Source organism: Phalacrocorax aristotelis, chromosome 7 (assembly GCF_949628215.1).
Source record: "Phalacrocorax aristotelis chromosome 7, bGulAri2.1, whole genome shotgun sequence".
NCBI classification, from domain to species: domain Eukaryota; kingdom Metazoa; phylum Chordata; class Aves; order Suliformes; family Phalacrocoracidae; genus Phalacrocorax; species Phalacrocorax aristotelis.
This window is the reverse complement of record NC_134282.1, coordinates 28,193,229-28,213,803: the sequence shown is the minus strand read 5'-3', so window position 1 is coordinate 28,213,803 and position 20,575 is coordinate 28,193,229. Positions and strand designations below refer to the sequence as shown.

General features: G+C 40.8%; 1 protein-coding gene across 6 annotated transcripts in view; it reads left to right on the top strand.

Moving 5' to 3' along the window:
• Positions 1 to 20,575, top strand: part of PPP2R3A (protein phosphatase 2 regulatory subunit B''alpha) — a 60,723-nt gene that overhangs the window by 17,304 nt on the left and 22,844 nt on the right. For 2 of the 6 annotated variants that reach the window (XM_075099490.1, XM_075099488.1), the window contains exons 3-7: positions 12,472 to 12,732; positions 14,994 to 15,097; positions 16,227 to 16,265; positions 17,702 to 17,804; positions 19,666 to 19,740. In XM_075099490.1, the coding sequence (XP_074955591.1) occupies positions 12,472 to 12,732; positions 14,994 to 15,097; positions 16,227 to 16,265; positions 17,702 to 17,804; positions 19,666 to 19,740 (582 nt within the window). Of the gene's footprint in view, positions 1 to 4,828; positions 5,013 to 12,471; positions 12,733 to 14,993; positions 15,098 to 16,226; positions 16,266 to 17,701; positions 17,805 to 19,665; positions 19,741 to 20,575 lie in introns of all 6 variants that reach the window. The other 4 variants (XM_075099491.1, XM_075099489.1, XM_075099492.1 and 1 more) reach the window with 3 other exon arrangements.

Below are 20,575 nucleotides of genomic sequence, written 5' to 3'. Positions count from 1 at the left end.
AGAACAATAGAACTACTTGCCTCTTCATTTTCAAAACCAAAATATTTAGGAAGTAGGACATGAATGCTCAAGAAGTCCCTCAGTCTTACAGAGTGCATAATGAGGGCTTCATGCTTCTTTCAGGCAGACCAGGAAGCATTTGCATACTGTTACACTGTCTGACATTTCCCATTCTGAGATCTACTTTTCCAGTGTTTATCTCTAAACTTCCAACTACTTGTTTTAAAATTTCCTGTTCCATGTGCCTGTCTTAGGCCAATTTGGTTAATATATTTGTTTTTGAAAGACATAGTTCAGTGAAAACAGCTCAGTTGTCTGTTAGAGGCTAGCAAAAATGCCAAATATTTATCTGTATTTTTGTCTCTGGATAGGAGGGCAATAAGGAGTGAAGCCTGGGAGGACTGGCAGGTGTGAGGGAAATGGGGGAAACTAGAACCAATGAGTAGTGAAGAAGGTAGAGATGGGGCTGTTGGGATTCTCTGACCTGATCTGCAGAAGTGCTGAGTGTCAGGGTTTGGTGGTTTGGTTGGTGGTTTGGGTTTTTTTTTGAAGGTAAAGGATACCTTTTGAGTAAGATAGTATCTTATGCAAAGTCCTTGGAAAAGTCAGTGGTGGATGTTTTTGACCTTAACCTCTGTGCCCTCGGTCTACCACCTGTACAGGATAACAGAGTATTTAAATTCAGTTAATGCTTGCAGAATACATGGTACTCTAGTGAAAGTACCCTACAAAAGTCTGTAAGAAACATTTTTTGTTTCTTACAAAGAGATTTGGGTATCTCTTCTCAGAAGGATTACTGATGGTGTAGTGAGCCAGAAAGAGCAGTCCTGCTCTCCCCGTTCTTCTTTCCCCCATGCCTCTAGTTCCTATTGCATGGTTTTGAATCATTATGCTGACTATGATGCTTGTATACAATATAAATTTCTTAGTTATGTTTGGGTTTTGCCAGATTAGTAAATGGAATTGCTCGCACTGCGGTCATGTGGGTGGTACAACCATCTCTAGACAGGGACTGTGGATCTGGGAGCAGATTTATGGGTTTGAGTGATGGTCTCAGACCACCTTGTCTAACCACATTGTATCTCAGATGGTAGTGCCCTGAGTCAAGTATCCAGAGGCCATTCCCTGATGCCACATGTTTCCTCTGGGCTGGCTCTAAGTAGCATCTATCTAATCCTGTCTCACCTGAATGACTGATGGGTTTGGATATTGCTGGGAGTCTCAGAAGTGTTCCTAACTACTGTGGTCTAAAACATTGTTCTGAGGCCACACACCTTGTTTTTATGTATCAAAATGTCTGTTGCATGCTTAAAAAGGTGGCCTGAACAAGGCTCTGAGTGGAATTAAGACTGTTTCATAATCATATATAAAGTTAATTGGACACTTTGTAATTCTGCCCCTTCAAAATGCTACTTCATAATTCTGTGTGCTGCTTCATTTTGCAAATTTAATGATATGCTTAGGAAGGATCTTGTGTGGAGCAATTAACTGTAAAAAGTGTCTTCTATAACATAGTGACTTTAACTGTTTCATGAAGTAATCAAATTTTCTCAAAACGCATCCAAAATATAATGGAAAACTTCTGGAAAATCAGCTTATATTTGAACATATTACAAATTGTTTTGATCAGATATTGATAATATCTGTTAATTAAGCTATACGCACAATCTGCACTCTTTTCAAACATCAATTATTCATTATTTCTAAACCCAAAGAGTGAAAAAGGGTATAATTTTTTTTCTGTTTGCAAATAGTTATTGGAATAAATGAAAATAGTAAATTAATTGTAAGGTGTCTCAGAATTAAAGATGACACAGAGAAAGAATTATATTAGATGAAATTGAAGAATAGAATTAAAAGAACCAATACCAGACACTTAGGGACATTTTCATGGCAAGTGGGCAGCCTTTGCAATTGGGGCAGATACAGTCTCTGCTTGTGTGAAGTTTATCTATCTTGAAGTAGGCATCTAAAGGTAGGTGAAACAAAGCCTGGTGATAGATGTTGCATTTTTCAGCCTCATTGACTCTAAAACCAAGAAAGAGTCACACTGTTGCTGGAGAAGTTTAATCTGTTTTGAAAACAGTTGAAGCTGGTGCTCTTTCTCAGCTATAACAGAAGGCATTGAATTGTTGTAGCCAGGCTTTGGGGTACAGCTAAGTCCTGTGGCAATTAAATCATCCAGACCTTTTAGGACTAAGCCTCCGGCTTTAGGCACAGGTGAGATTCTTTCTGTGTTCTGATGGCAAGCGAAGGCAATCTGACAGCGCTTCAGATTTGACATATCTCACCTTCATGCTTTAAACTGAGTCACTTAGAGCAAAGAGGAATTCCTAAATTTTACTGCAGTTCAGCTGATCTGCAGGCTTTTGATAGCAGATTTTTCTGCTGTGGATTTCGTCCAGTTGACTTTGAAACTGTTGATATAAGACTCTCTTGCTGTTAATTTCTCAGAGTACTGTATATTTATGTTTTTATTTCTACCTGCCTTGTGTGTTTCAAGGATAGGGAGTATCATACTAGGAACCTGCTATATTTTAAAAAATTGGAATTCAGGCACAGCAAGCCTTGTCTCCAGATAACTTGTATTTTTTCCAGGTTATTAGTGCAAAAGACACCAAATTTCTGGGATCTTTTGTGACTGGTTGATGTGTGAATGAAAAATATGTGGGGTTTTTTTAAGAACTAGCTAGTGATTGCTATATCAGTTCGTCTCTCTCATGCATACACCTTTTAAAGCCCTGTGTAGCTGGTCTTGATACAGCTGTATGTATGGAGGTTCTTTGGACTACATTTCCTCCGCAGTCTGTAAATGCGGTGGCAGTTTGTAAGCAGAGAGAGAGTTCAGTGGCAGATTAAGTAATATGTTTGCCACAGATGATTCAAAATAAACCACCTTCTGACATGCTGCTCGATGAGATGTGCAGGACTCCCAGTGCAGTGGAGCCTTGTGGGCAATTCAGGCACTGCCTTAATGTTTAGAAAAAATCATCAGAGTCAGAAAAACAAAATTTATTCTAAAAATTTTGTATACAGATCTGTGTATCCTTCACTTAGTGGCAATTCCAGTTAAAACATTCCTGCCTGCCTTTTTCTTTTTTGGGGCTCCTTTTCTCATTCCCATCCTCATCCTACCACTCTGTTAGGCTTCATGTTCACTTGCAGGGCACATGTCAAAGTGGGCTGATAACATTGTGATAACCTTGTGATTCTTTGGACTTAGTAGCTGTGAATATACACCTTGACTTCAGAGCTTTTTCAGCTCCCAGGTTTCACAGTTTAGACATAGCTACAGTGTCCTAAAGAAACCAAAACTATGCTATATTCTTGTTGAAATCTTTCCTAAAGAAGTGTATTCCACAGCCCAGGTTATGGGACCATGCCCTGATGATTGAGTGGCAACAGGAGAGAAAATAATCTTGGGGGTTTTGATACAGATTTATGAAGACATTAAAAAATTCCTTTTGTGAATGTCAGCTGGGCGTCTCCCTCCTTTAGTAAATAGCCTGATTAACTACAAAAGAACAAATTTATGATGGCAAGAGAATCCTTTTGGATAGGCTGTTTCCATGTCTATCTGTAGTCCACTTATATTAAGTGACATGTTAAGTGATTGACCTTGGGCCTTCTGCAGGAAACCCAATGGTCCAATAAAAGCTCATCGGAGACACATGTGGTCCAATAAAAGCTTTGGTGAGGCTTAGTGAGACCTTTTCATCTCAAAAGCAATATCTTGATAAAACCAAGCCCTACTAGCTAGAAATCTGATATTGTTCTATGTTACTAAGCTTACAAAGTAAACTGGCAAAGTAACTAGGACTTTTAAAGTCAAGTAGGGAAAGCAGGCCATGGGACTAGGTGTTTGTTCATCTTGTGGAGTATGAACTGGATTTAGGCCTTTGTTCAGTACCATTGTCATGACAGGAGAGGGGGAGAGTACACTTTTAGCAAGCCTAGACAAAGTCTGAGCAAGAGTTTGAAGTCTGCTTGCTCAAGTTCACGCAGAGAAAGAGTAGACTATTGTCCACTGAGAATTGCTTTGCCTTGTGAGAATTAGGGGAAAAATGAATAAAAAGAATGAAGCATGTTGGTGTCTTTGTGAAACAGTTTCCTTAAGAACTGCTTTAGAATGCCTGAGTTTATAATCCAAGGTCATCCTTATGCGCTTGCTTGGCATTGAAGAAACTAGATGATTTGCTTTTTCCAAGAGAGAGGGAAAAATTCATGTGTTTTGAAAATTACAGCCTTTGGTCTAGAGTGGGAACTAATGCTGATCTTCTGCTTCATCACCTCAGAAGCAGGGACCTCAAACCACCAGCGTCATATGCACATGGGCCTTGGCTGAGAGCATGTGGTTTAACTCCAGCTGGGTCTGACTGATGCAAATTTGTACCTCAGGTTTCAGCACTGAAGAACATAAAGTAAGAACTTTGGGGAAGATGGTATATTTAGCCACTTCTGCACTGCATCTAATTTTAGCACTGTTGGTAGTGGTGGTAGGTGCTTCCTTTCCCATATTACCCCTGGCCTATTACAAGCCAAGAACAGATTGTCTGTCACATAGCCAGCAGAGAAATAGATTCTGTTGTAGATCATGTTTCTCAATTAAAGTATTACAGGAAGGCAGAAGATCCTGGTGGTACTGAGAGATACTTTGAATATCAGTTAAAAAAGGGAGGTCTGGCTTCAGGAGTAAGATAAATATCTCTAGATGTTGTCCTTGTGAAGAGAAAGAAGACATAGTATGTTGAAGCCATTTGCCATTTTTTGCCTGTAAAACATCAAAACCAAGAAAGCAACGTACTGGTCTTGACGTGGTCTCCTACAGAGTCCCTGTGCCCCTTCTGGAAAGGGCAATATCTGCTTAGGAGCTGACCAGGATGATGATCAAGGAGACTTCTCTGCGGAGGGACCCAGACTTAGGAGGGGAGCTAGCTTTCCTCGCGAAGGGCTGTGATTTTGTTCTTCCGTCTCGATTCAAGAGGAGGCTGAAGTCATTCCAGCAGGCCCAGGTTTGAATGCTTGACATTTCTTTCTCTTTTTCTGTTGCTTTGTATTTTTTTTTATTGGATCAGAGAATTAAACTGTGTCCCCTCTAGGCGTGTCTATTTGCAGAAAGTTATTTGCAGCTAAGTACTAGCAGGTTTAAAAATAAACCTTCCAGGCTTAAATTGCAGAGTTAAGATGTCTTAGTAAACAAGGGGAAAAAATTAACAGCAAGGGCAGTGATTTAATAGGGAGTGGTAGTGTAAAACTATTAAAGCTTTTCTGTGTTTTTTATAGGAAAAACCCTATCTGTGTATGTGATTGCTCTGAATGTTTCTTGTTGCATGTGTAACAATCACAACATTCTGCTGTATTTAGTGGGTTGTGCTCTCTACTGTACAGATCTGTGCACAGACCATCCTACCTGGCTCTGGCATTTCTGATTTTACCATCACAAGGTGCTTCTTTATGCTGTTTCCTCCTATCTCTGGGCTGTGGCTGAAGGAGATATATTTAAATAATTAGTGACCCAGTGAGGAAGTTAGAAAGTTGAAATTATAAGCGGTGCAGCTGTTCCCTAAGAAACAGCTATTAAAATTGCTCCAGAGTATATCATAGCATGTTTTGTTTTCATGATTTCTGGTGACAGCTTGAAGTACATATATGAGGTTAATCTCTGGAACATGTTTTTTCACTCCTTAGAGGAAAATCGCATGAAGTAATAATGTGTAGTAATAGCTTGGGTGGTGACCACGAGCAATTTAGGAAAGACTAACAAGAACCATGCAGCACAGCTAAGTTCAGTCTCCAGAGTTAGTTTGATCACCTAAGGACATGATCAGGTTAATGTTTGCAGGGAGAGATAAGATCTCCTGGTAGACTGTCTGGAAAAATTGACAAGCCTTGGGTACATGCGCCCTCTGCCTGGTCTGAAGTAGGAGCAGCAACCTTCACTGCTAAGTACATTGAGAATAACTGCTCTGAGGCTGCAGATCCAAGGCAAGTGAACTAATGCAGTGGGCAACTGCAGATGAAAAAAATATGGTGGTCCTCTTCTTTCTTCCAGTACTTGTTCCCTATTGCTGCTTCCTCACTGTGTGTCACCCCTGTCTTATACTGGGCCCCACAGGCCTTTCTGTGAGCTGGCTTAACTCATAACATGGTAGAATATCATCCAGCAACAAAACTGAAGTCCATTTTCTGCCTTTCCACATGGGCTAAGTTGGTTCACAGAGCGGCCTGGCAGGCTTTGGAGCTGGCACTTGGTATGCACTGGCAATGTACGTTGGGAGTGGAGGAGAGAGATGGGAGTTCTCCCACTTGGCAGCAGCAAGAAATTAATTTTTGTGCCTTATGGGGCTGTACCTTGTGGCTGGGGTGTGCTAATGTGAGGTGACCTGAGAGCAGAAGTAATTGGACTCACTAAGTACAGAAAACTTGGTAGCAGGGGGAAAGGTAATGAGGCAGTGATAGGGAGCAGGGAGATGAGTGATAGGTAGTTTGTGAAATAGGTGGATGTTGGCTGGAAAGGCAAGGGAGGAGAAGGTTTTTTGTAAACCCCATATCTCTTTAAGAGCTGTAAATTTCAGTTCCTGTGCTCATCTTTTGCAGGACTTTCTATGGAAGTGTCAGAGACCCTCCCATAGCAGTGTTGGTAGGAAGGGAAGTAGGGAGGTCTCTAATCCAATATTTCACTTGTAGGAAGACTGTTCCTAACACTGGGTCACATCAGAGCTGTCTTTCTCTGACTTTTGAAAACTCCCCAAGGATAAGGATTCTTCCCGTGCCCTTCCAGTGACCTCTTGCAGGCTGTACTACCCTCAATTAAATTCATCCTCCTACTGTCCAGCCATACCCTCCCAAGCTGCAGTTTACGGCTGCTGCCCCTTTTACACCATGTACCCCTACAGAGTTTGGCTCCACCGTCTCTGTAGCTGCACTTCAAATAGCTGTAGGGTGTGATTAGTCCATCCCTTAGCTTCCTCTTTGCCTGGCTAAACAGGCCCAGCCCCTCAGTCTCTGCTACCACATGCTCCTGACCCCAGCTATCTGATTTGCCTTCTGTAGATCTCTGTCCATTCTCTCCCCATCCCTTTTGAAGTGAAGGCCCAAAAATGGCCACAGTAATCCAGATGCAGCCTTGCTAGTGTCAGGCAGAGGAGATGGTAACTTCCCGTGTTCTCCTGGCCCTACTCCTAATGGACTCTAGTACATCATTTACTTTCTTGGTAATTAGACAACACTGCAGGCTCATGTTCAGCCTGGTGCACAGCATCTCCCCCAAATCCTTTTCAGTAGAGCTGTTTCTCAGCCAGCGGATTCCCAGCCTGAACAGATGCTTGGGGTTGCTGTGTGCAGGTGTACAACTTGGCACCTTTCCTCATAGAACTAGTTGAAGAGTTTGTCAAGGTGTCTCACACCCAAAGTTGTGCCTTTCATCATGCCAGACTTCCCCCAGGTAAGCGTCATCTGCATATGAGGACAGGTGAGAATTGCAATGGGGGTTTATGCCCACTGTTGTCTTTCTGTCTGAATTAATTTAGATGTATATTGGTTATTTTCTCCATGGAGTTTTCAGGGAAGCATTTGGAGTGTGGGCTGAAGTGTATCAGTTGCAGGAAGGGCATGTGTAAGATCTATAGGCACATTCATCAGTGGAGGCATGTGAAGTTTGTGTTTTCAAAACTCAACTGGGTAAGGCCATGAGGAACTTGGTCTAACCTTAGAGTTAGCCCTGTGTCTCTTCCCACCTAAATCCTTTTGTGATTCTCTGTTGCTTAGGTAGAGCTTGTTTTCATTTGTGATTGGACTTTGTTTCAGCTGGTGGGCTTACGATTTATAGTAGAAAAGATTCTATCCAGAAATGCATTTCCTCAGAACCTCTCCTCTTCATGCTGTTGGGAGCCATGTGCAGATGAACCTTTGCTGTTCTTGCTCCCCTTTGCGATGAGTAAAAAAGAGGCAGCAGAAAAACACAATGATGAGAAAGGAAAGGGAGAGGAAGTCTTGGTCGAAAGGTACAAATGGGCTCTGGAGAACTGATGTTCTTTGAGGATGGCTTGTATCCAGTTACCATCAGACTTCAGTAAGACAGGAACTGTAAAAAATGGAGAGAGACATGAAGTCAGAACTGTGGGCTGCGAGAAACCAGGCTGAGTCACTATACCCTAGGAAAGAGGATTACAGAATCCCATTTGGAAAAAACCAAGAAACTGGTAAATTTATTATCTAGGCTCCTGTTGGAGGTTGGGGCCAGGAGAAAGGAGTAGAAAGTATTTGATCACTTGATGTGATACTGCTTCCTTCTGTGGAGTTTTCTGCTGCGCCTGGCAAGCCCCTGAGAGACAGGCCTGGATGGCAGAGGTTTAGTCTCTATGCTTTGTTTATGTAGCTACAGTGAGGCTGTAGTTCTGTCTGGTTTATTTATAATGCAGATGTCACTATTTTAGTCTGTCCATAAATAAATTGTATGACTAGCAAAAGGTGATATAGCAGATAGCCAGATCTTAATTGAGGTAAATTACACTATGCTATAGAGCAGTATTTAAAAATGGGCTTTAATCTTACCTTCTGCTTTAGGGGGAAAAAAAGGGTCTATTAGCTATTGGTAACAAAGCTAAAAGATTTATTACAGTATTTGTAGTTTCCTTTCTTAGTTGTCCTTTCTGAAAATGTACATCCCTGTTGGAGAAATGTTCCACTAAGCAAACAGCATTTAAGGTTAACTTTTTGCAATAAGAAACTGTTTTTTCCCAAGGAATTCCCTCAGAATTTTCCCCTCATATCACTTTCCCTATTTTTTCACAAATAGTTTTAATTAACTCCCTGCTGTCCCCGTAGTGGTTGACATCTAGTTATATCCATCCCAGAGTATTAACTTGCAAGATTGTTCTAGGGAATTGGATCCTCAAGAGCTAGTTGCTGCTTGTTGTTTTCTCTTTGTGTTATTGTAGACAGCTCATTTCTTACATGAGAAGAAAGAAGGCAAATTTCAAAAATTTTATTTCTATTTCTGAAGTAGAATCTTCTGAAAAGAAGCCATCCATGAGCAATGCTTCCACCTTGTTTGCCTTGGACTGAGCAGGAGTTATTCAATCTTACTAGGAAGGTCAGCTGCAAACCTATTTATGAACTGACTCCCTACTTTGAAGCTTATCAGCATTCCCTGTATTTTTTCCTACAGATGTCTAATGTTCTGTCTTGTGTTGTGGTTGTGGATCAGGAAGTTAATGTAGATTCTGGGGTCCTGAGTTGTTTTTTATGTGAGCTGGTACCAAGCATTGCTGACTTTGCCAGTACCTAGAGGAAAATGAGTTGCTTTGCTTTTCAGGAGGTAGAGGCCAAGGCAAAGTGGATGAGTTGTGTTACAGGATGATCAGCTCAAGCCTTGTGCTATATTGAGATGTACGTGGTATGCAGGAGAGGAGGAAAAAGGCACAGTGCTGTTGTGGTGATCTGCTTTGGGGATGCCTCTTTGCCTTCCAAGAAAAAAAAATAATCCAATTTTATCATTCCCTTGTACCGTAAGGGAAGGGGATGTTGTTAAAGTGAAGAGTCAGTGTCCTTTCAGAGAACAATATGTTGGTTTGCTTCGTTTTGGTTTGTGGTCCTTTTTGAGTCATGCATTGCAGAGATTAGCAAGAAATAAACCTGTTTCTGAGAACTGGGTCTTTGAGACAAGCTGATGTTAAGCCCTATTATAGAAGTCAAATGGCTGGAGTTGGCATCTCATTGTCTGTTCCAGCTTTGCATTGTTTGTATGAATATGGTGCTGTGAGACACCAGCAGGGATTTCCCCTCTGCTGGAATCCAGAAAGTGAAAACTACTGAGTAGAGTTGGGTTGTGGCTGGAAAGTCACTAGCTAGGCAGGGCAGATAAGGTGGGAGGCAGATAGAAGCAGAAGCAATGATGTGCATGAGGAGCCAAATTACTAGCTTGACTTTCGCACAAAGGTCTAATTCACTAACCTGCTATTTCCCAATCAGTTGGAGGCTTCTTGGGAAGACCTGTCTCGGGGAGCTCTCTTCACCCCTCTTGCTTAGCCTCTGTTACTGAAGCAGGCAGTCATGTGAGGGGGTGGATCTTTGTCTACCTCTAACATGCAGCAGTGGCTGCTCTGGGGCCACGTGTTCCCTTCCCAGACACATTCAGCCTGTCTGGGTTTTGCTTTTGTTACTCTACAGAGTAAAGAGAAAAAGGAAGCCAGGAGAAGGGTTGTCTTCTTATTAACCCAGTGAAGCCCTGCTCCTAAAGTGAGTGACCAACTTCCACCACAGCTTAACCCCTGCCACCATTTCAGGTCCCCATCCTCCATTGTCATGCTGTGGGACAGAGTAATCCAGGCTGATGCTTACTTTGTCCCATAGTCCTCTTCAGCCCCAGTAACATTTTGAGCCTCAGATCCTTTGACCCTCTTTCCTGGCCCACTTTGAGCTCCAGCATCATTCCGGATCAGACACAAAGATTTGCAGTATGTGGGAGAGTAGGAAAAATCAAGGAAGGGAGGAAGAACAGATGGTGGTAATCAGGCTTGTTCTGCAAAGGTTGAGAGCTATACTGAGGACCATACTGACTCTGAGTACTAGTGTTGATACACTCAGAAAACCTGAAGGTTCAAAGTGATCTTCGGCTGTTCCTATGTTTCAGAAGGTGGGAGAGGACTTCAGTGAACCCAAGCTTCAGGTTAATGTGTTCTGTATACAGCAGTTACAGTACAAAAGTATGCTTGGGCTGGCATGGATGTGCAAGCACACGTGTTCCTCATTCTGAAATGGGACAGCATTTGGAAGAAGATCCTCCCCATTTAAAGAAAAAGCAGTGAAGTGGAGGAGTGAAGAGGAGGAAAATGCTTCCATCGTTCATTTTACAAGTCTCTGAAGAATGGGTTATAAAGTATTCTAAAATGCAGAAAAAACAGGCTTAAGGAACCTTTTAAAATTCTCACTTCTTTACCTTCTTGGGAGGAAACCAATGGCCAGTTGGGGTATTCAGAGATGTTAAGAAAAAACCTCGAAGTTTCTGGAAAATAATAAGGCAAAGAGTTTAGTTAGTTCATCATATACATTCTTCTGTATTTAGTGAACTCAGACTTGGCTACTTTATCCTAAACCCGTTTTGTTTTGAAATCTTAGAGTAAACAAACTGAAAGTTGCAGCTGTATTTACTTGACTGTTGCCTTATTAGCCTCTTATCACATACGTTGTTATGTTAATAACAACTCCTGAAGTTGAACCATTATGCAATAGGCAAGCCTATTGCCTTTTCCCAAGGAAGTGTGTATTCGTGGGGCAGTGGGGAAGTCATCATACTTTGGTATTCCAACGTCTGAATTCTGCTGCTTATACTGTAACTGTTTTTCGAAGGTTAAGTAGTATTCCCTCCCATTCCATCCCACCTATTTTAGGATCTCATTAGGTACTTAAAAATGCTACCTGTTATGAAAAGCATGGATGTATAGCTAGAGCTAGAAGATTGCAGAGATCCATTAGAAAGGTGAGCTAGTGGGGATCACCATATCAGCAGCACATGTTTATTACAGGCAGGAGAGAGTGACAGAATGGTAGAGATAATGAAAAAAGAGGTGGCGCGCATGGGAGAAAAGACCACCTTCAAACAGGCATGCGGAAGGCTTAGTTGCCGTTCCCAGTTTTCTCATTGTTTTTCAAGAAATTATGTAGGTGCTGGTTCAGTGAAACCTTTGGGTGCTTTGCCTGCAAAAGGACTCTTCCAAATGGAGTTGTAAATAGTCCTTTTGCATTTTGCACTAACCCTGCCATGCTCTATCATGTGAGTACCCAATGCCAAACTGGGCTGGTTGCTCATAATTTCTAATGTAAAAATTGTTTTGCCAGTACATAGTTCCGCAAACAAAATCAGCTCTTGGACTGCTCAAGTTGGGCATAGAATAGAAGGCTTCCTGAAGTTTAGAAGGCAGTCTTGCAAATTTTTTCTTAATTTATCTGTGAAGCAATACTTCGGCAAAACGAATTATGTTCCCAAGGGATGGAAAATGTCAATGTTAAGAATGTAAGTTTGCTCATACATGAGGCGAGACATTTGTGTGGGTGGGTGTTCTAGTTCTAAGGGGAAATACTAAATACCAGATTTTGGTGCTTTGCTGTTTATGGGGCAGAATGACAACACAGTGACCAGCATGAGAAGAAATAGCATTGTCCTTGTTCTATGGTATTGCTGAATTGCAGAGTGTGTTCTCTTGTGGTTCAAGAGTATATCATAATCCACAGCTACATACATAAAATGCACAGAAACTACATAAAATCAGGATGTGACGTATCCTAAATTTGCAACATCTGATAGTCCAGATTTTTTTAATTGGCTACTGAATACATGCATTTTTATCCTTGTGTTATAATTTAATTGTTGGTGTTTTAAATTTTTTTCCTAATCACTGGGAGCACAAACGATTTTCTTCTGCTCATTATGCCATGTTGTTAAAAAGTATTTGTTATTCATTACGTTTTCAGGTTCAAAGTAAGCAAGAGAAGAAACCTGGAACTTCATCCCCAGTCCCTTTGAACTCTGTGGTTAGCCCTTGCACTCTTCTGCCTGTGAATAAAGCCACCAGCAGTACCCCTTTGTCGATAAACATTCCACGTTTCTACTTCCCTAAAGGACTTCCGAATATCTGCACTAATCATGAAGAAATCATTGCCAGGATTAAAGAAGCCTTTACAGAATTTGAAGATGAGAAAGCAAGCATCTGTGAAATGGGGAAAATTGCTAAGGTAACTGTTCTCCAGGTTTTTCATTTCAGAAAGACTGAATCTAAAAATAATAAAGGATCTCACAGCTGTTCTCACTTTTAGTGGGGGGGAAAAAAGCCCTTTTGCTCTGAGTGTTTTTGTTTAGATTAAGAAAAAAGTAAAAAAAATGAGCTCAGTTTGCTGTTTGTCACATTCGATGCGTATGCTCTTTCTTGCTTTGATTTGCAAAATGGTTCTTTCAGACTTCTTACCGGATACAAACTGCATTTTGGTTTTTCTGTTCCTCTATAGTTATGCTCAGAAGATAGCAAAAACTTAGTCTGCCTCTGTGGCTTCAGGTAGTGCCAGCTACCTTCTTTGTGGTTAGCTGCCCCACTGATCTGGATGTGATCTGTGTGTACTGTTGCAGTGTTGCTTGAGAAAGCAGTTTCCAACCTACACCTACTTGGACACAGAAGAGGGAAATGCCTAGTCAAGCCTCAGCCACTGAGGTGCATATGCTCAATATCCATAATGCTGGTGTCAGCAGACTTGGAGTTGTTACAGTCTGCTAATGAGTTCCTGGCTTCAGGAAACAAAACACAGCACTTGTGTAGGAGCACGATGCAGATGGGTAGTTCTATTTTCCTCTTCTTCAGCCATGGTTTTTAGTAATCCTGATATAAAACTAGCAGTTGTCAGACACATCTCATATGTTCAGTTTGCCCTGAATGCATCTTTGGCACTGCAGTTTGAGCAATAATGTTCTGTCCAAGAGGAGTGCTTGTTTTCCAAGAAGGAAGATTTTTCTGAAAGGAGAGACTAGGCTGGCTTTCTGTTTGTTTTTAGAGGAATTGAGTAGCATTATTTGTAAACTGTCTCTGACAACACAGAAAAACTTCTTTGCATGACTAAAAAAAGGTTTGAAACTGATATGACAAGACAGGCAACTGTGTGTGGCCTGTCACTTTCAAACTGGGAGAAGCAGGAAGGTGGTGTACAAGAGCCTTTCTGTCTGGTCTCTGCATCTGTCTCTACATGGAGGTGCTCCATGCTATTTAGCTGTTGTAAGGCTTGCTTCTGTTCCATGGGATTATTGCTAATAGTATCAGTTTTGGGGCTCTGAAATAAATGCAGGAGAACCGGCTACACAAAGAAAACAGCAGAAAGTAAATGTCGTTCTTCCCTCAGAGTAGCTAAACACCTGTACAAGTACCTGTGTCACCTGACACAGGAATGGCTAAATCCGGAAGCAGTTCTTATGCGGATTGGGGTTCCCAAAGAAACATGCAGGCCCAGACAAAAAATTGAGAATGGACTTGCAGGATAGCCATGCTTAATAGAAGAGATGAAAGAGGCTTTGTGGGGAAAGCAGAAGTGATGCCTCAGCTACTTTAAAATATTCCTCCTTCCATTTGGTGTGATATCCTTAGCTGTGCCTGGCCTGAAACAGCTGCACTCCCTCCAAGGCCTGTGTTTTGGAGATGTTCTGATACCTTGGCTGGAGTCTTGAAGGTAGCTGGAAAGATCTTTGTGGTAAAGAGGTTTCTTGAAGGTGTCAGCAGCTGAATGTTTGAAGCCATTTTCAAGCCTGCTTTTCTGAGGCATTAGGGAGTACAAAATCCTTGAGCTTTTATTGATTGCCATTCTGAAAGCTAGCAGTCTCTGCGGAGGCTAGTTGAAAAGTTGTGTTTGGGGAGTCCTTTTGCTCTAATTGGCCTCTTTCCGTTTGTGCTTTCATTTTTTGTTATCCTGCTGTGATCTAGCAGTGTTGGAAAAATGGGCTGCTCTGGGTAGAAGGCACTGCACTGGAAACTATAGGACAGGAATCATTTCACCTTCAGGCATTTAATTATTAATTGTCTATAATTAGAATTAAGTTCCCTTGCTGCCAATGAGAGGTCAGCCCTTGTGGAGAATGTGTCATACTTTTCTAAGGTAGCTCAGTGAAGTAGCTGATTTGAGTGGTCTGCTGGAAGGAGGTGTCTGTCTCTCTCCACTTCACTTTGCAGGGAATCTTTCTAAACAGCTCAGTCAAAGACAGAGCTTAATTGCTAAATAGTCTCTGATCGTCTTCCTAGCCTGACAGGACGTGTTTCTCAGCTATTTTAAAAGGTGTGTGACAAAGTAGTTGGTGGATTCTGAACCTTGGCATACTGCAAATAGCTTTTTGACTAACCTGAGTGCCATTACCACTTTATTCCCTGCATGTAAAAGCCTCAATGATTAATTTGGTGTGTAAACAAGCAGGCTCTTCTTGTGACTGCTTTTGTATTCCTCTTTGTTCGGGTATTTCATTACAGATATGTGGCTGCCCACTCTACTGGAAAGCACCTATGTTCAATGCATCAGGAGGAGAAAGGACAGGATGTGTATCTGTACACTCATTTGTATCTATGTGGAGAAAGTGAGTATAGCAAATGCAAAATTCTTTTTCTGGAAAAAGAGAACAGCCTGCCATAGAAATCCCTCTTCCTGCCCCTTCCCCCACCCCCAACTTTTCAAATCGTTGTCCCTTATTTAGAAGAAAATAAATGGCTTGAAAATCTGCATCAGCTTAAGTCTTCTGCCCCAAAACTCCCTGAACTCTTGTTTCCATGCTGCATCAACAAACTTTGAAGCAATTGTGTAGATGATGAGATGTTTTGGTCTGGTTGGCATATAAAATATATTAACACACTTCCCTAGAGATATGTCAGCCATTCATGAGATAGCTGGTAGATGTCAGTGGATTTTGGATATATTTATTTGAGGCCTTACTGCTGTATGCTAGTGTGCTAAGTGAGTGCCATTGGGGAATGAGGAGAAGAGGCATGTGATAATGTTGTAGGACAGGAAGAATGAATGTAAAATAAAGAAGCATCATATGAGTGGATACTCTGGGACCTTTAATAGTCATTACCTTCCTCGAGCATGCTGTATAATAAATCTGTGGGGTTTGACACTCACTTCCACAAACCATTGTCAAGGCTTCTTTTTGAAATTGAGAGCTCTGGATATGTTGTGCTTGGAGTCAGAGGTGTGAGATGGAACAGACTTGCTCTCTTGCCTAATCTTTTTCCCTCTGGGGTGATTCAGGCTTTAGTCTACTTTGTAAAACACCTGAATGACATCTCCATCTCATATCCTGAGAGAGTTCTAATTTTTGACTTAATGGTTGCTCTTCAGATTCTTAAAGTAGCCTTTAACCCTGAGTTCCCATAGTATTTCCTGCGTTAATATTGTCAAAACAGCTTCTAGCTACCCTGGCAAAATTGCAAAAATGTTAGGGGTGACTGTGATCACTAAGTTTTTCTTGACACAGACAAAATTTTTTCCTTCCTTAGGTTTCTCCAATTACTCCTAATTAAACCCTCATGTATCATACCACATATTTTCACTCCTCTGACTGTCACATCCTTCAGATATTTGTAGACTGTGGTCATGCCCCTCTTCTGTATTCTTTTAACCACACCATTTCCAAGCCAAGTTTTGTATGTTTTTCTCACTTTGATTGCTCTTTTAGAAAGATTTTTTTTCCTCTTCCCCTCTGACAGCTGCAAAATTTTTTCTGGAAACATGATAGATGGATGGAAGTAAGTGTAGTGTTCCTGGTAAAGTTAGACTATGGCTATCTGAACACAGCCATAATTTTAAAACCGTTACCTTTAATTGCAGAAGCTTATTTTCAAGCATTTTATTAGCTGACCTGACCTTCCTAAATGCTACATTCTCACTGATCTCATTTGAAGTCAACAGGAATTACTGAGTATAGAATACTTGTGAAAAACCAGATTTTTTAATTTGTTGCTAAAACGTGGCTTTGGCCTGATTTTTTTTTTTTTTAAAGCTAAAACATTAGCACCTCTTTTCTACAGCTGATTTAGAATGTACCTGTTAATTGACAGTTAGCATTATATGAATGTGCAGCTAACAGGATTGCTTGTCAGCCACTAAATCTTTTTTTCTTTTCTTTCTTTTTTTTTTTTCCTGGAAGACTTATTTTAAAAATAATTTTTTTTTTTTTTTGTGAAATGTGTTTTCGGTAGAGAGTGATGAGGCCAGAATTAGCGGTAAGCCACTTACAGTGTGATCTCTGCAGGAAAACTACAGGTGTTTCAGTACTATCTTTCAGTATAAGTTCATACACTTTACACTTCTAGGAGATGAGGGAGGAGAATAATCACTCATAGTAAATAATTAACAGTGCATTTGTATTTTCACAGTTATTAAAGAATACAGGATAATTTTCTGAGCATTTTGCTGTTTCTCTTATACTATATGAAAAACTTAGTGTTTGATATATCCAAATGTTCTCTTCTGTTACAGGTATTCAGTAGTAATTTGGTAAATGTCATGGAGTTTGCATTTTCCTACGTATTTTTGTTTGGAATGAGTTAAGTAATTGTGATACCTTTGACCAGCATAGTATTTTGTATTGGAAGAAAGCAGATACAAAAATCGGTGTCATAGATGGAAACTGTCAACCTAAGGAATGAGTTTACCTTCTTCTCTATGACTTCAGTGCACAGCAGCCAGCTGTGCCATAATTAGCATGGGATGCATTTTTTTCCCGTCTGGGGAGTGATTTTTCTGGTTGAAAATTTAGTCACTGTAGTTTGACAGTATCTTCATGTGTTGAAATGCAGTAAAGGATTAAATTGGAGAGCATGTCCACTATGGCATCCTGTTAGGTTGATCCTGTTGATTTCAGACGAGATCAGTGAGCATGGAGGATTTTGAAAAGTCAGGTTACCTACTAAGATGCTGTGGAATCAAAGTAAGAACAGTCTGCAATAAGGAACCTTGTTTACCACAGCAACATTAACATGAAAAAAGCTCCACTGGGTGGTAGTACCATGGTGCTGCCAAAAGATATTGAAGAAAATGGGTGCTGGTAGTCTGAGGTCAATTTTGCACAATTCACAGTGTAGATTTATTGCATATGATAAGGCACTTAATAATCCTTGGGTGGTTGTGTTTGTCCCATGAGGTACGAAATGGTTGGAGTAACTCTTCATCTCTCTTACAGAATCCTATGTAACTGCCATGATGATGCATCCAGATTCACATACCTTTTAGCAAAGCCCAGCTATGACTACCTAGAACAGGAGGACTTTATCCCGCTGCTTCAGGTATCTGCAACAGCTCAGCAGTGAATGGATGGGGAGACAGTGCTATGTTTATTTTGTAACTTCTTTATTTTCGTGTCTTGACATGTTTACCAAGGACATGTAGACCTTTGGTTTGAACAGCACCTGGGTGGGGTTTGTTTTGAAGTGAAATAGAAATAAGCATTTTAAGTAGGCTATTTTGCGCAAGTGCCAACCAGCTATATATCTTGCTAAGGTCGCTGAGGATTGTCAGAGCTTTTAGTCTCCTGTCTCTTGTTAGGATTTGTATTTATCAGTGTCTGGTAATCAGGCTGAAATTTGCCCCATCTCTCTAGGTGGTTATTGGGAAAAATGCATGGCGCTGCTGATACTCAAGCACAACGAAAAAGCTTACTAGAAAAGTTGTAAAAGTTGCTTGACAAGACAGTTCTAACTGAATTTGTTTAGGAAGACTACCAGTTACAATACCACGTAGAAATCTTTGCAAAAAATTTTGCAGTTCCAATTGTTCTCTATATGCCTCTAAATCTGCTAGAGCACAAGTCTCACTGCTGATTTATTTTTTTCCTAATATTCAGGCTACATCTGTGCATCCCGATTTAATTTCTTTCTCTTCCTTTTATTCACATGTGGTATTTTTAACAAAGCAAAATATCATTCTTTAATTATTTGTGGCCATTTAGGCAGACTGTGGATCGGTTCAGGGTTTCTTTATAGCTTCTCTATAAATAAGGTCCTTCTGCTCCTCTGATCATCTCTTGATACATTTTCTGAGCTTTTCCACATATCCCTAAATTTCTCACACTGTGCCCTCTATGAAAAACCTCTGTGGAGATACTGCTTCGGGGGAAGTTTTTGTATCTACACTGGATGTTTCTGTGTCTCAAACAAAACTGGGACTGTGATGGGTAAATTTTCTCATGTTCCTTTTCATCTTTTCTCCACTGGGCACACTGCCTTTCCTGATTGATTGCAGCTGTGCTTTTTAGCTACTGGTACAATCAAAGGCACGTACAATCTTGTTTGTCAGTCAACCAGAGACTAGCAATATTACACCATCATATTAGACGTTGTGTTAGACTGGCCAAAATCTGGTCATATCACACCCCTAAGGGCACTGTGTCTGCTCTGTCCCTTTGCCATGTCATGGTATAGACAAAGTAAAACTTTGAATGCTTTTTTAAAGGGTAGAGGAGTCGGTCCTGTAGAAATTACGCAGATACTGATTCATGCAGGATCTGAATGGATTAATTCAGGATCTGAGCAGTTTCTCCATTATTTTGGTCATGTGTTTCTTGGCAGATTTGGTGTCATGAGCCAGTGTTTGGCTTACAAAAGGTGATCTTGAGAAAGAGGCATCTCCACAGGTAGTTCAAGTAAATTTTGGAAAAGCACTGATCATATCTGTGTGCATTCTGAGGCTCACAAGAGCTTTCATTGTTGTGGAGGACATAAAAGGCAACTTTCTCAACCTTTCAAGGAATGTTTATTTCTGGCACCTAGCTCTAATAAATGTTAATATCTTCAATGAATGGAGGAAAAAAAGATCTTGGAGAGGAGATAGTTGCATGGTCAACTAACTACTTTTTTGTCTCATTCAATGAATACGAGTTTTCATCTACTCACTAACTCTCTTCCTTTGTTTTTCTATCCTTAAGTAAATCAAAATGGCCCAACAGGTGCGTATTGCCCAGAAAATGTATTCTACTTATACTTCTGGGAGGTTCACTTTACCTATAAAAAGATGTCATTTCAGTTTTATTGTTAATGCTGCAAATACCATTTCAAAAGTAAGCAAAAGTATTGATTTGTAAACCCAGTAACTTCTAAACATTAAAAGGAGAAGAAAATCTGTTTCATTTTATTTGGTCTTATCTTGCAGGATGTGGTGGAAACGCATCCTGGCCTGACGTTCCTGAAGGATGCTCCGGAGTTCCATTCCCGGTACATTACGACGGTAGGCTGGCTCCTTTGACTTCCCGAGACACTGCTGTACTAACCCTCCCTTTGTGATTTGTCGACTGTTCCTATTAGCAAATCCTTCAGTTATTTCAAAAAATAGGTGATTTTAATACTACTGGCAATGAGTTTTTTAGAAACTACTTCCAAAGGAAAACTGAATCTGCCTGTGTGTACAAGAGGTTATTCAAAAGGTTAATAATGATTCTTTCTGGTCTTAAGCAAATCCATAAAAACAACTTTTTTGGCGTTTAATCCTGATGAAGGAAAGCAAGAGGTCCTTCTTTGGTCTTTGAGAGCTGCTAAGTTACCCCTAATTCAGCTGGGCTGTTGAGACCAGGAAGGCTGTATGTTTGAAGAACTCTGTCACATAGGAATGGAGAATCTGTGGTTGTTCCATGGTACAAAGCACCCATTGCACACAGGGGTCTACCGTCCAACTCTCCTGCCTCTTGCTCTTGCCAGAGAGCCTGCCTAGACTTTCTGAGTCTTTGAGCTTTTGTGACTACTGTTTGTTGTTGGGTTTTGTTCTGTAGCTTTGTTCTGACTTTGCAGTGAGCAATTAGACTGGTGCTTTACCTGAGTAAGTTTGTGCTTTTTTTAAGCCTTTAGCTTGTCTCATGTTGCGCATGGATCTGGATAAAAGGTATAAATGTCAGGATGTTTTATATCTGCAGCGGCAACAAATTCTAATAATGACAGACCTGATGGGAACTGTATCCCAACAGGACTCAAGGGCTTAAAGTTTCTCCTCTTTGCTTGCCAGGGTCTGGATGGAGGCCAGATGCACCACATACTGGCAGCTGGGAGATTACTGGCAGCCCAGGCTTGTT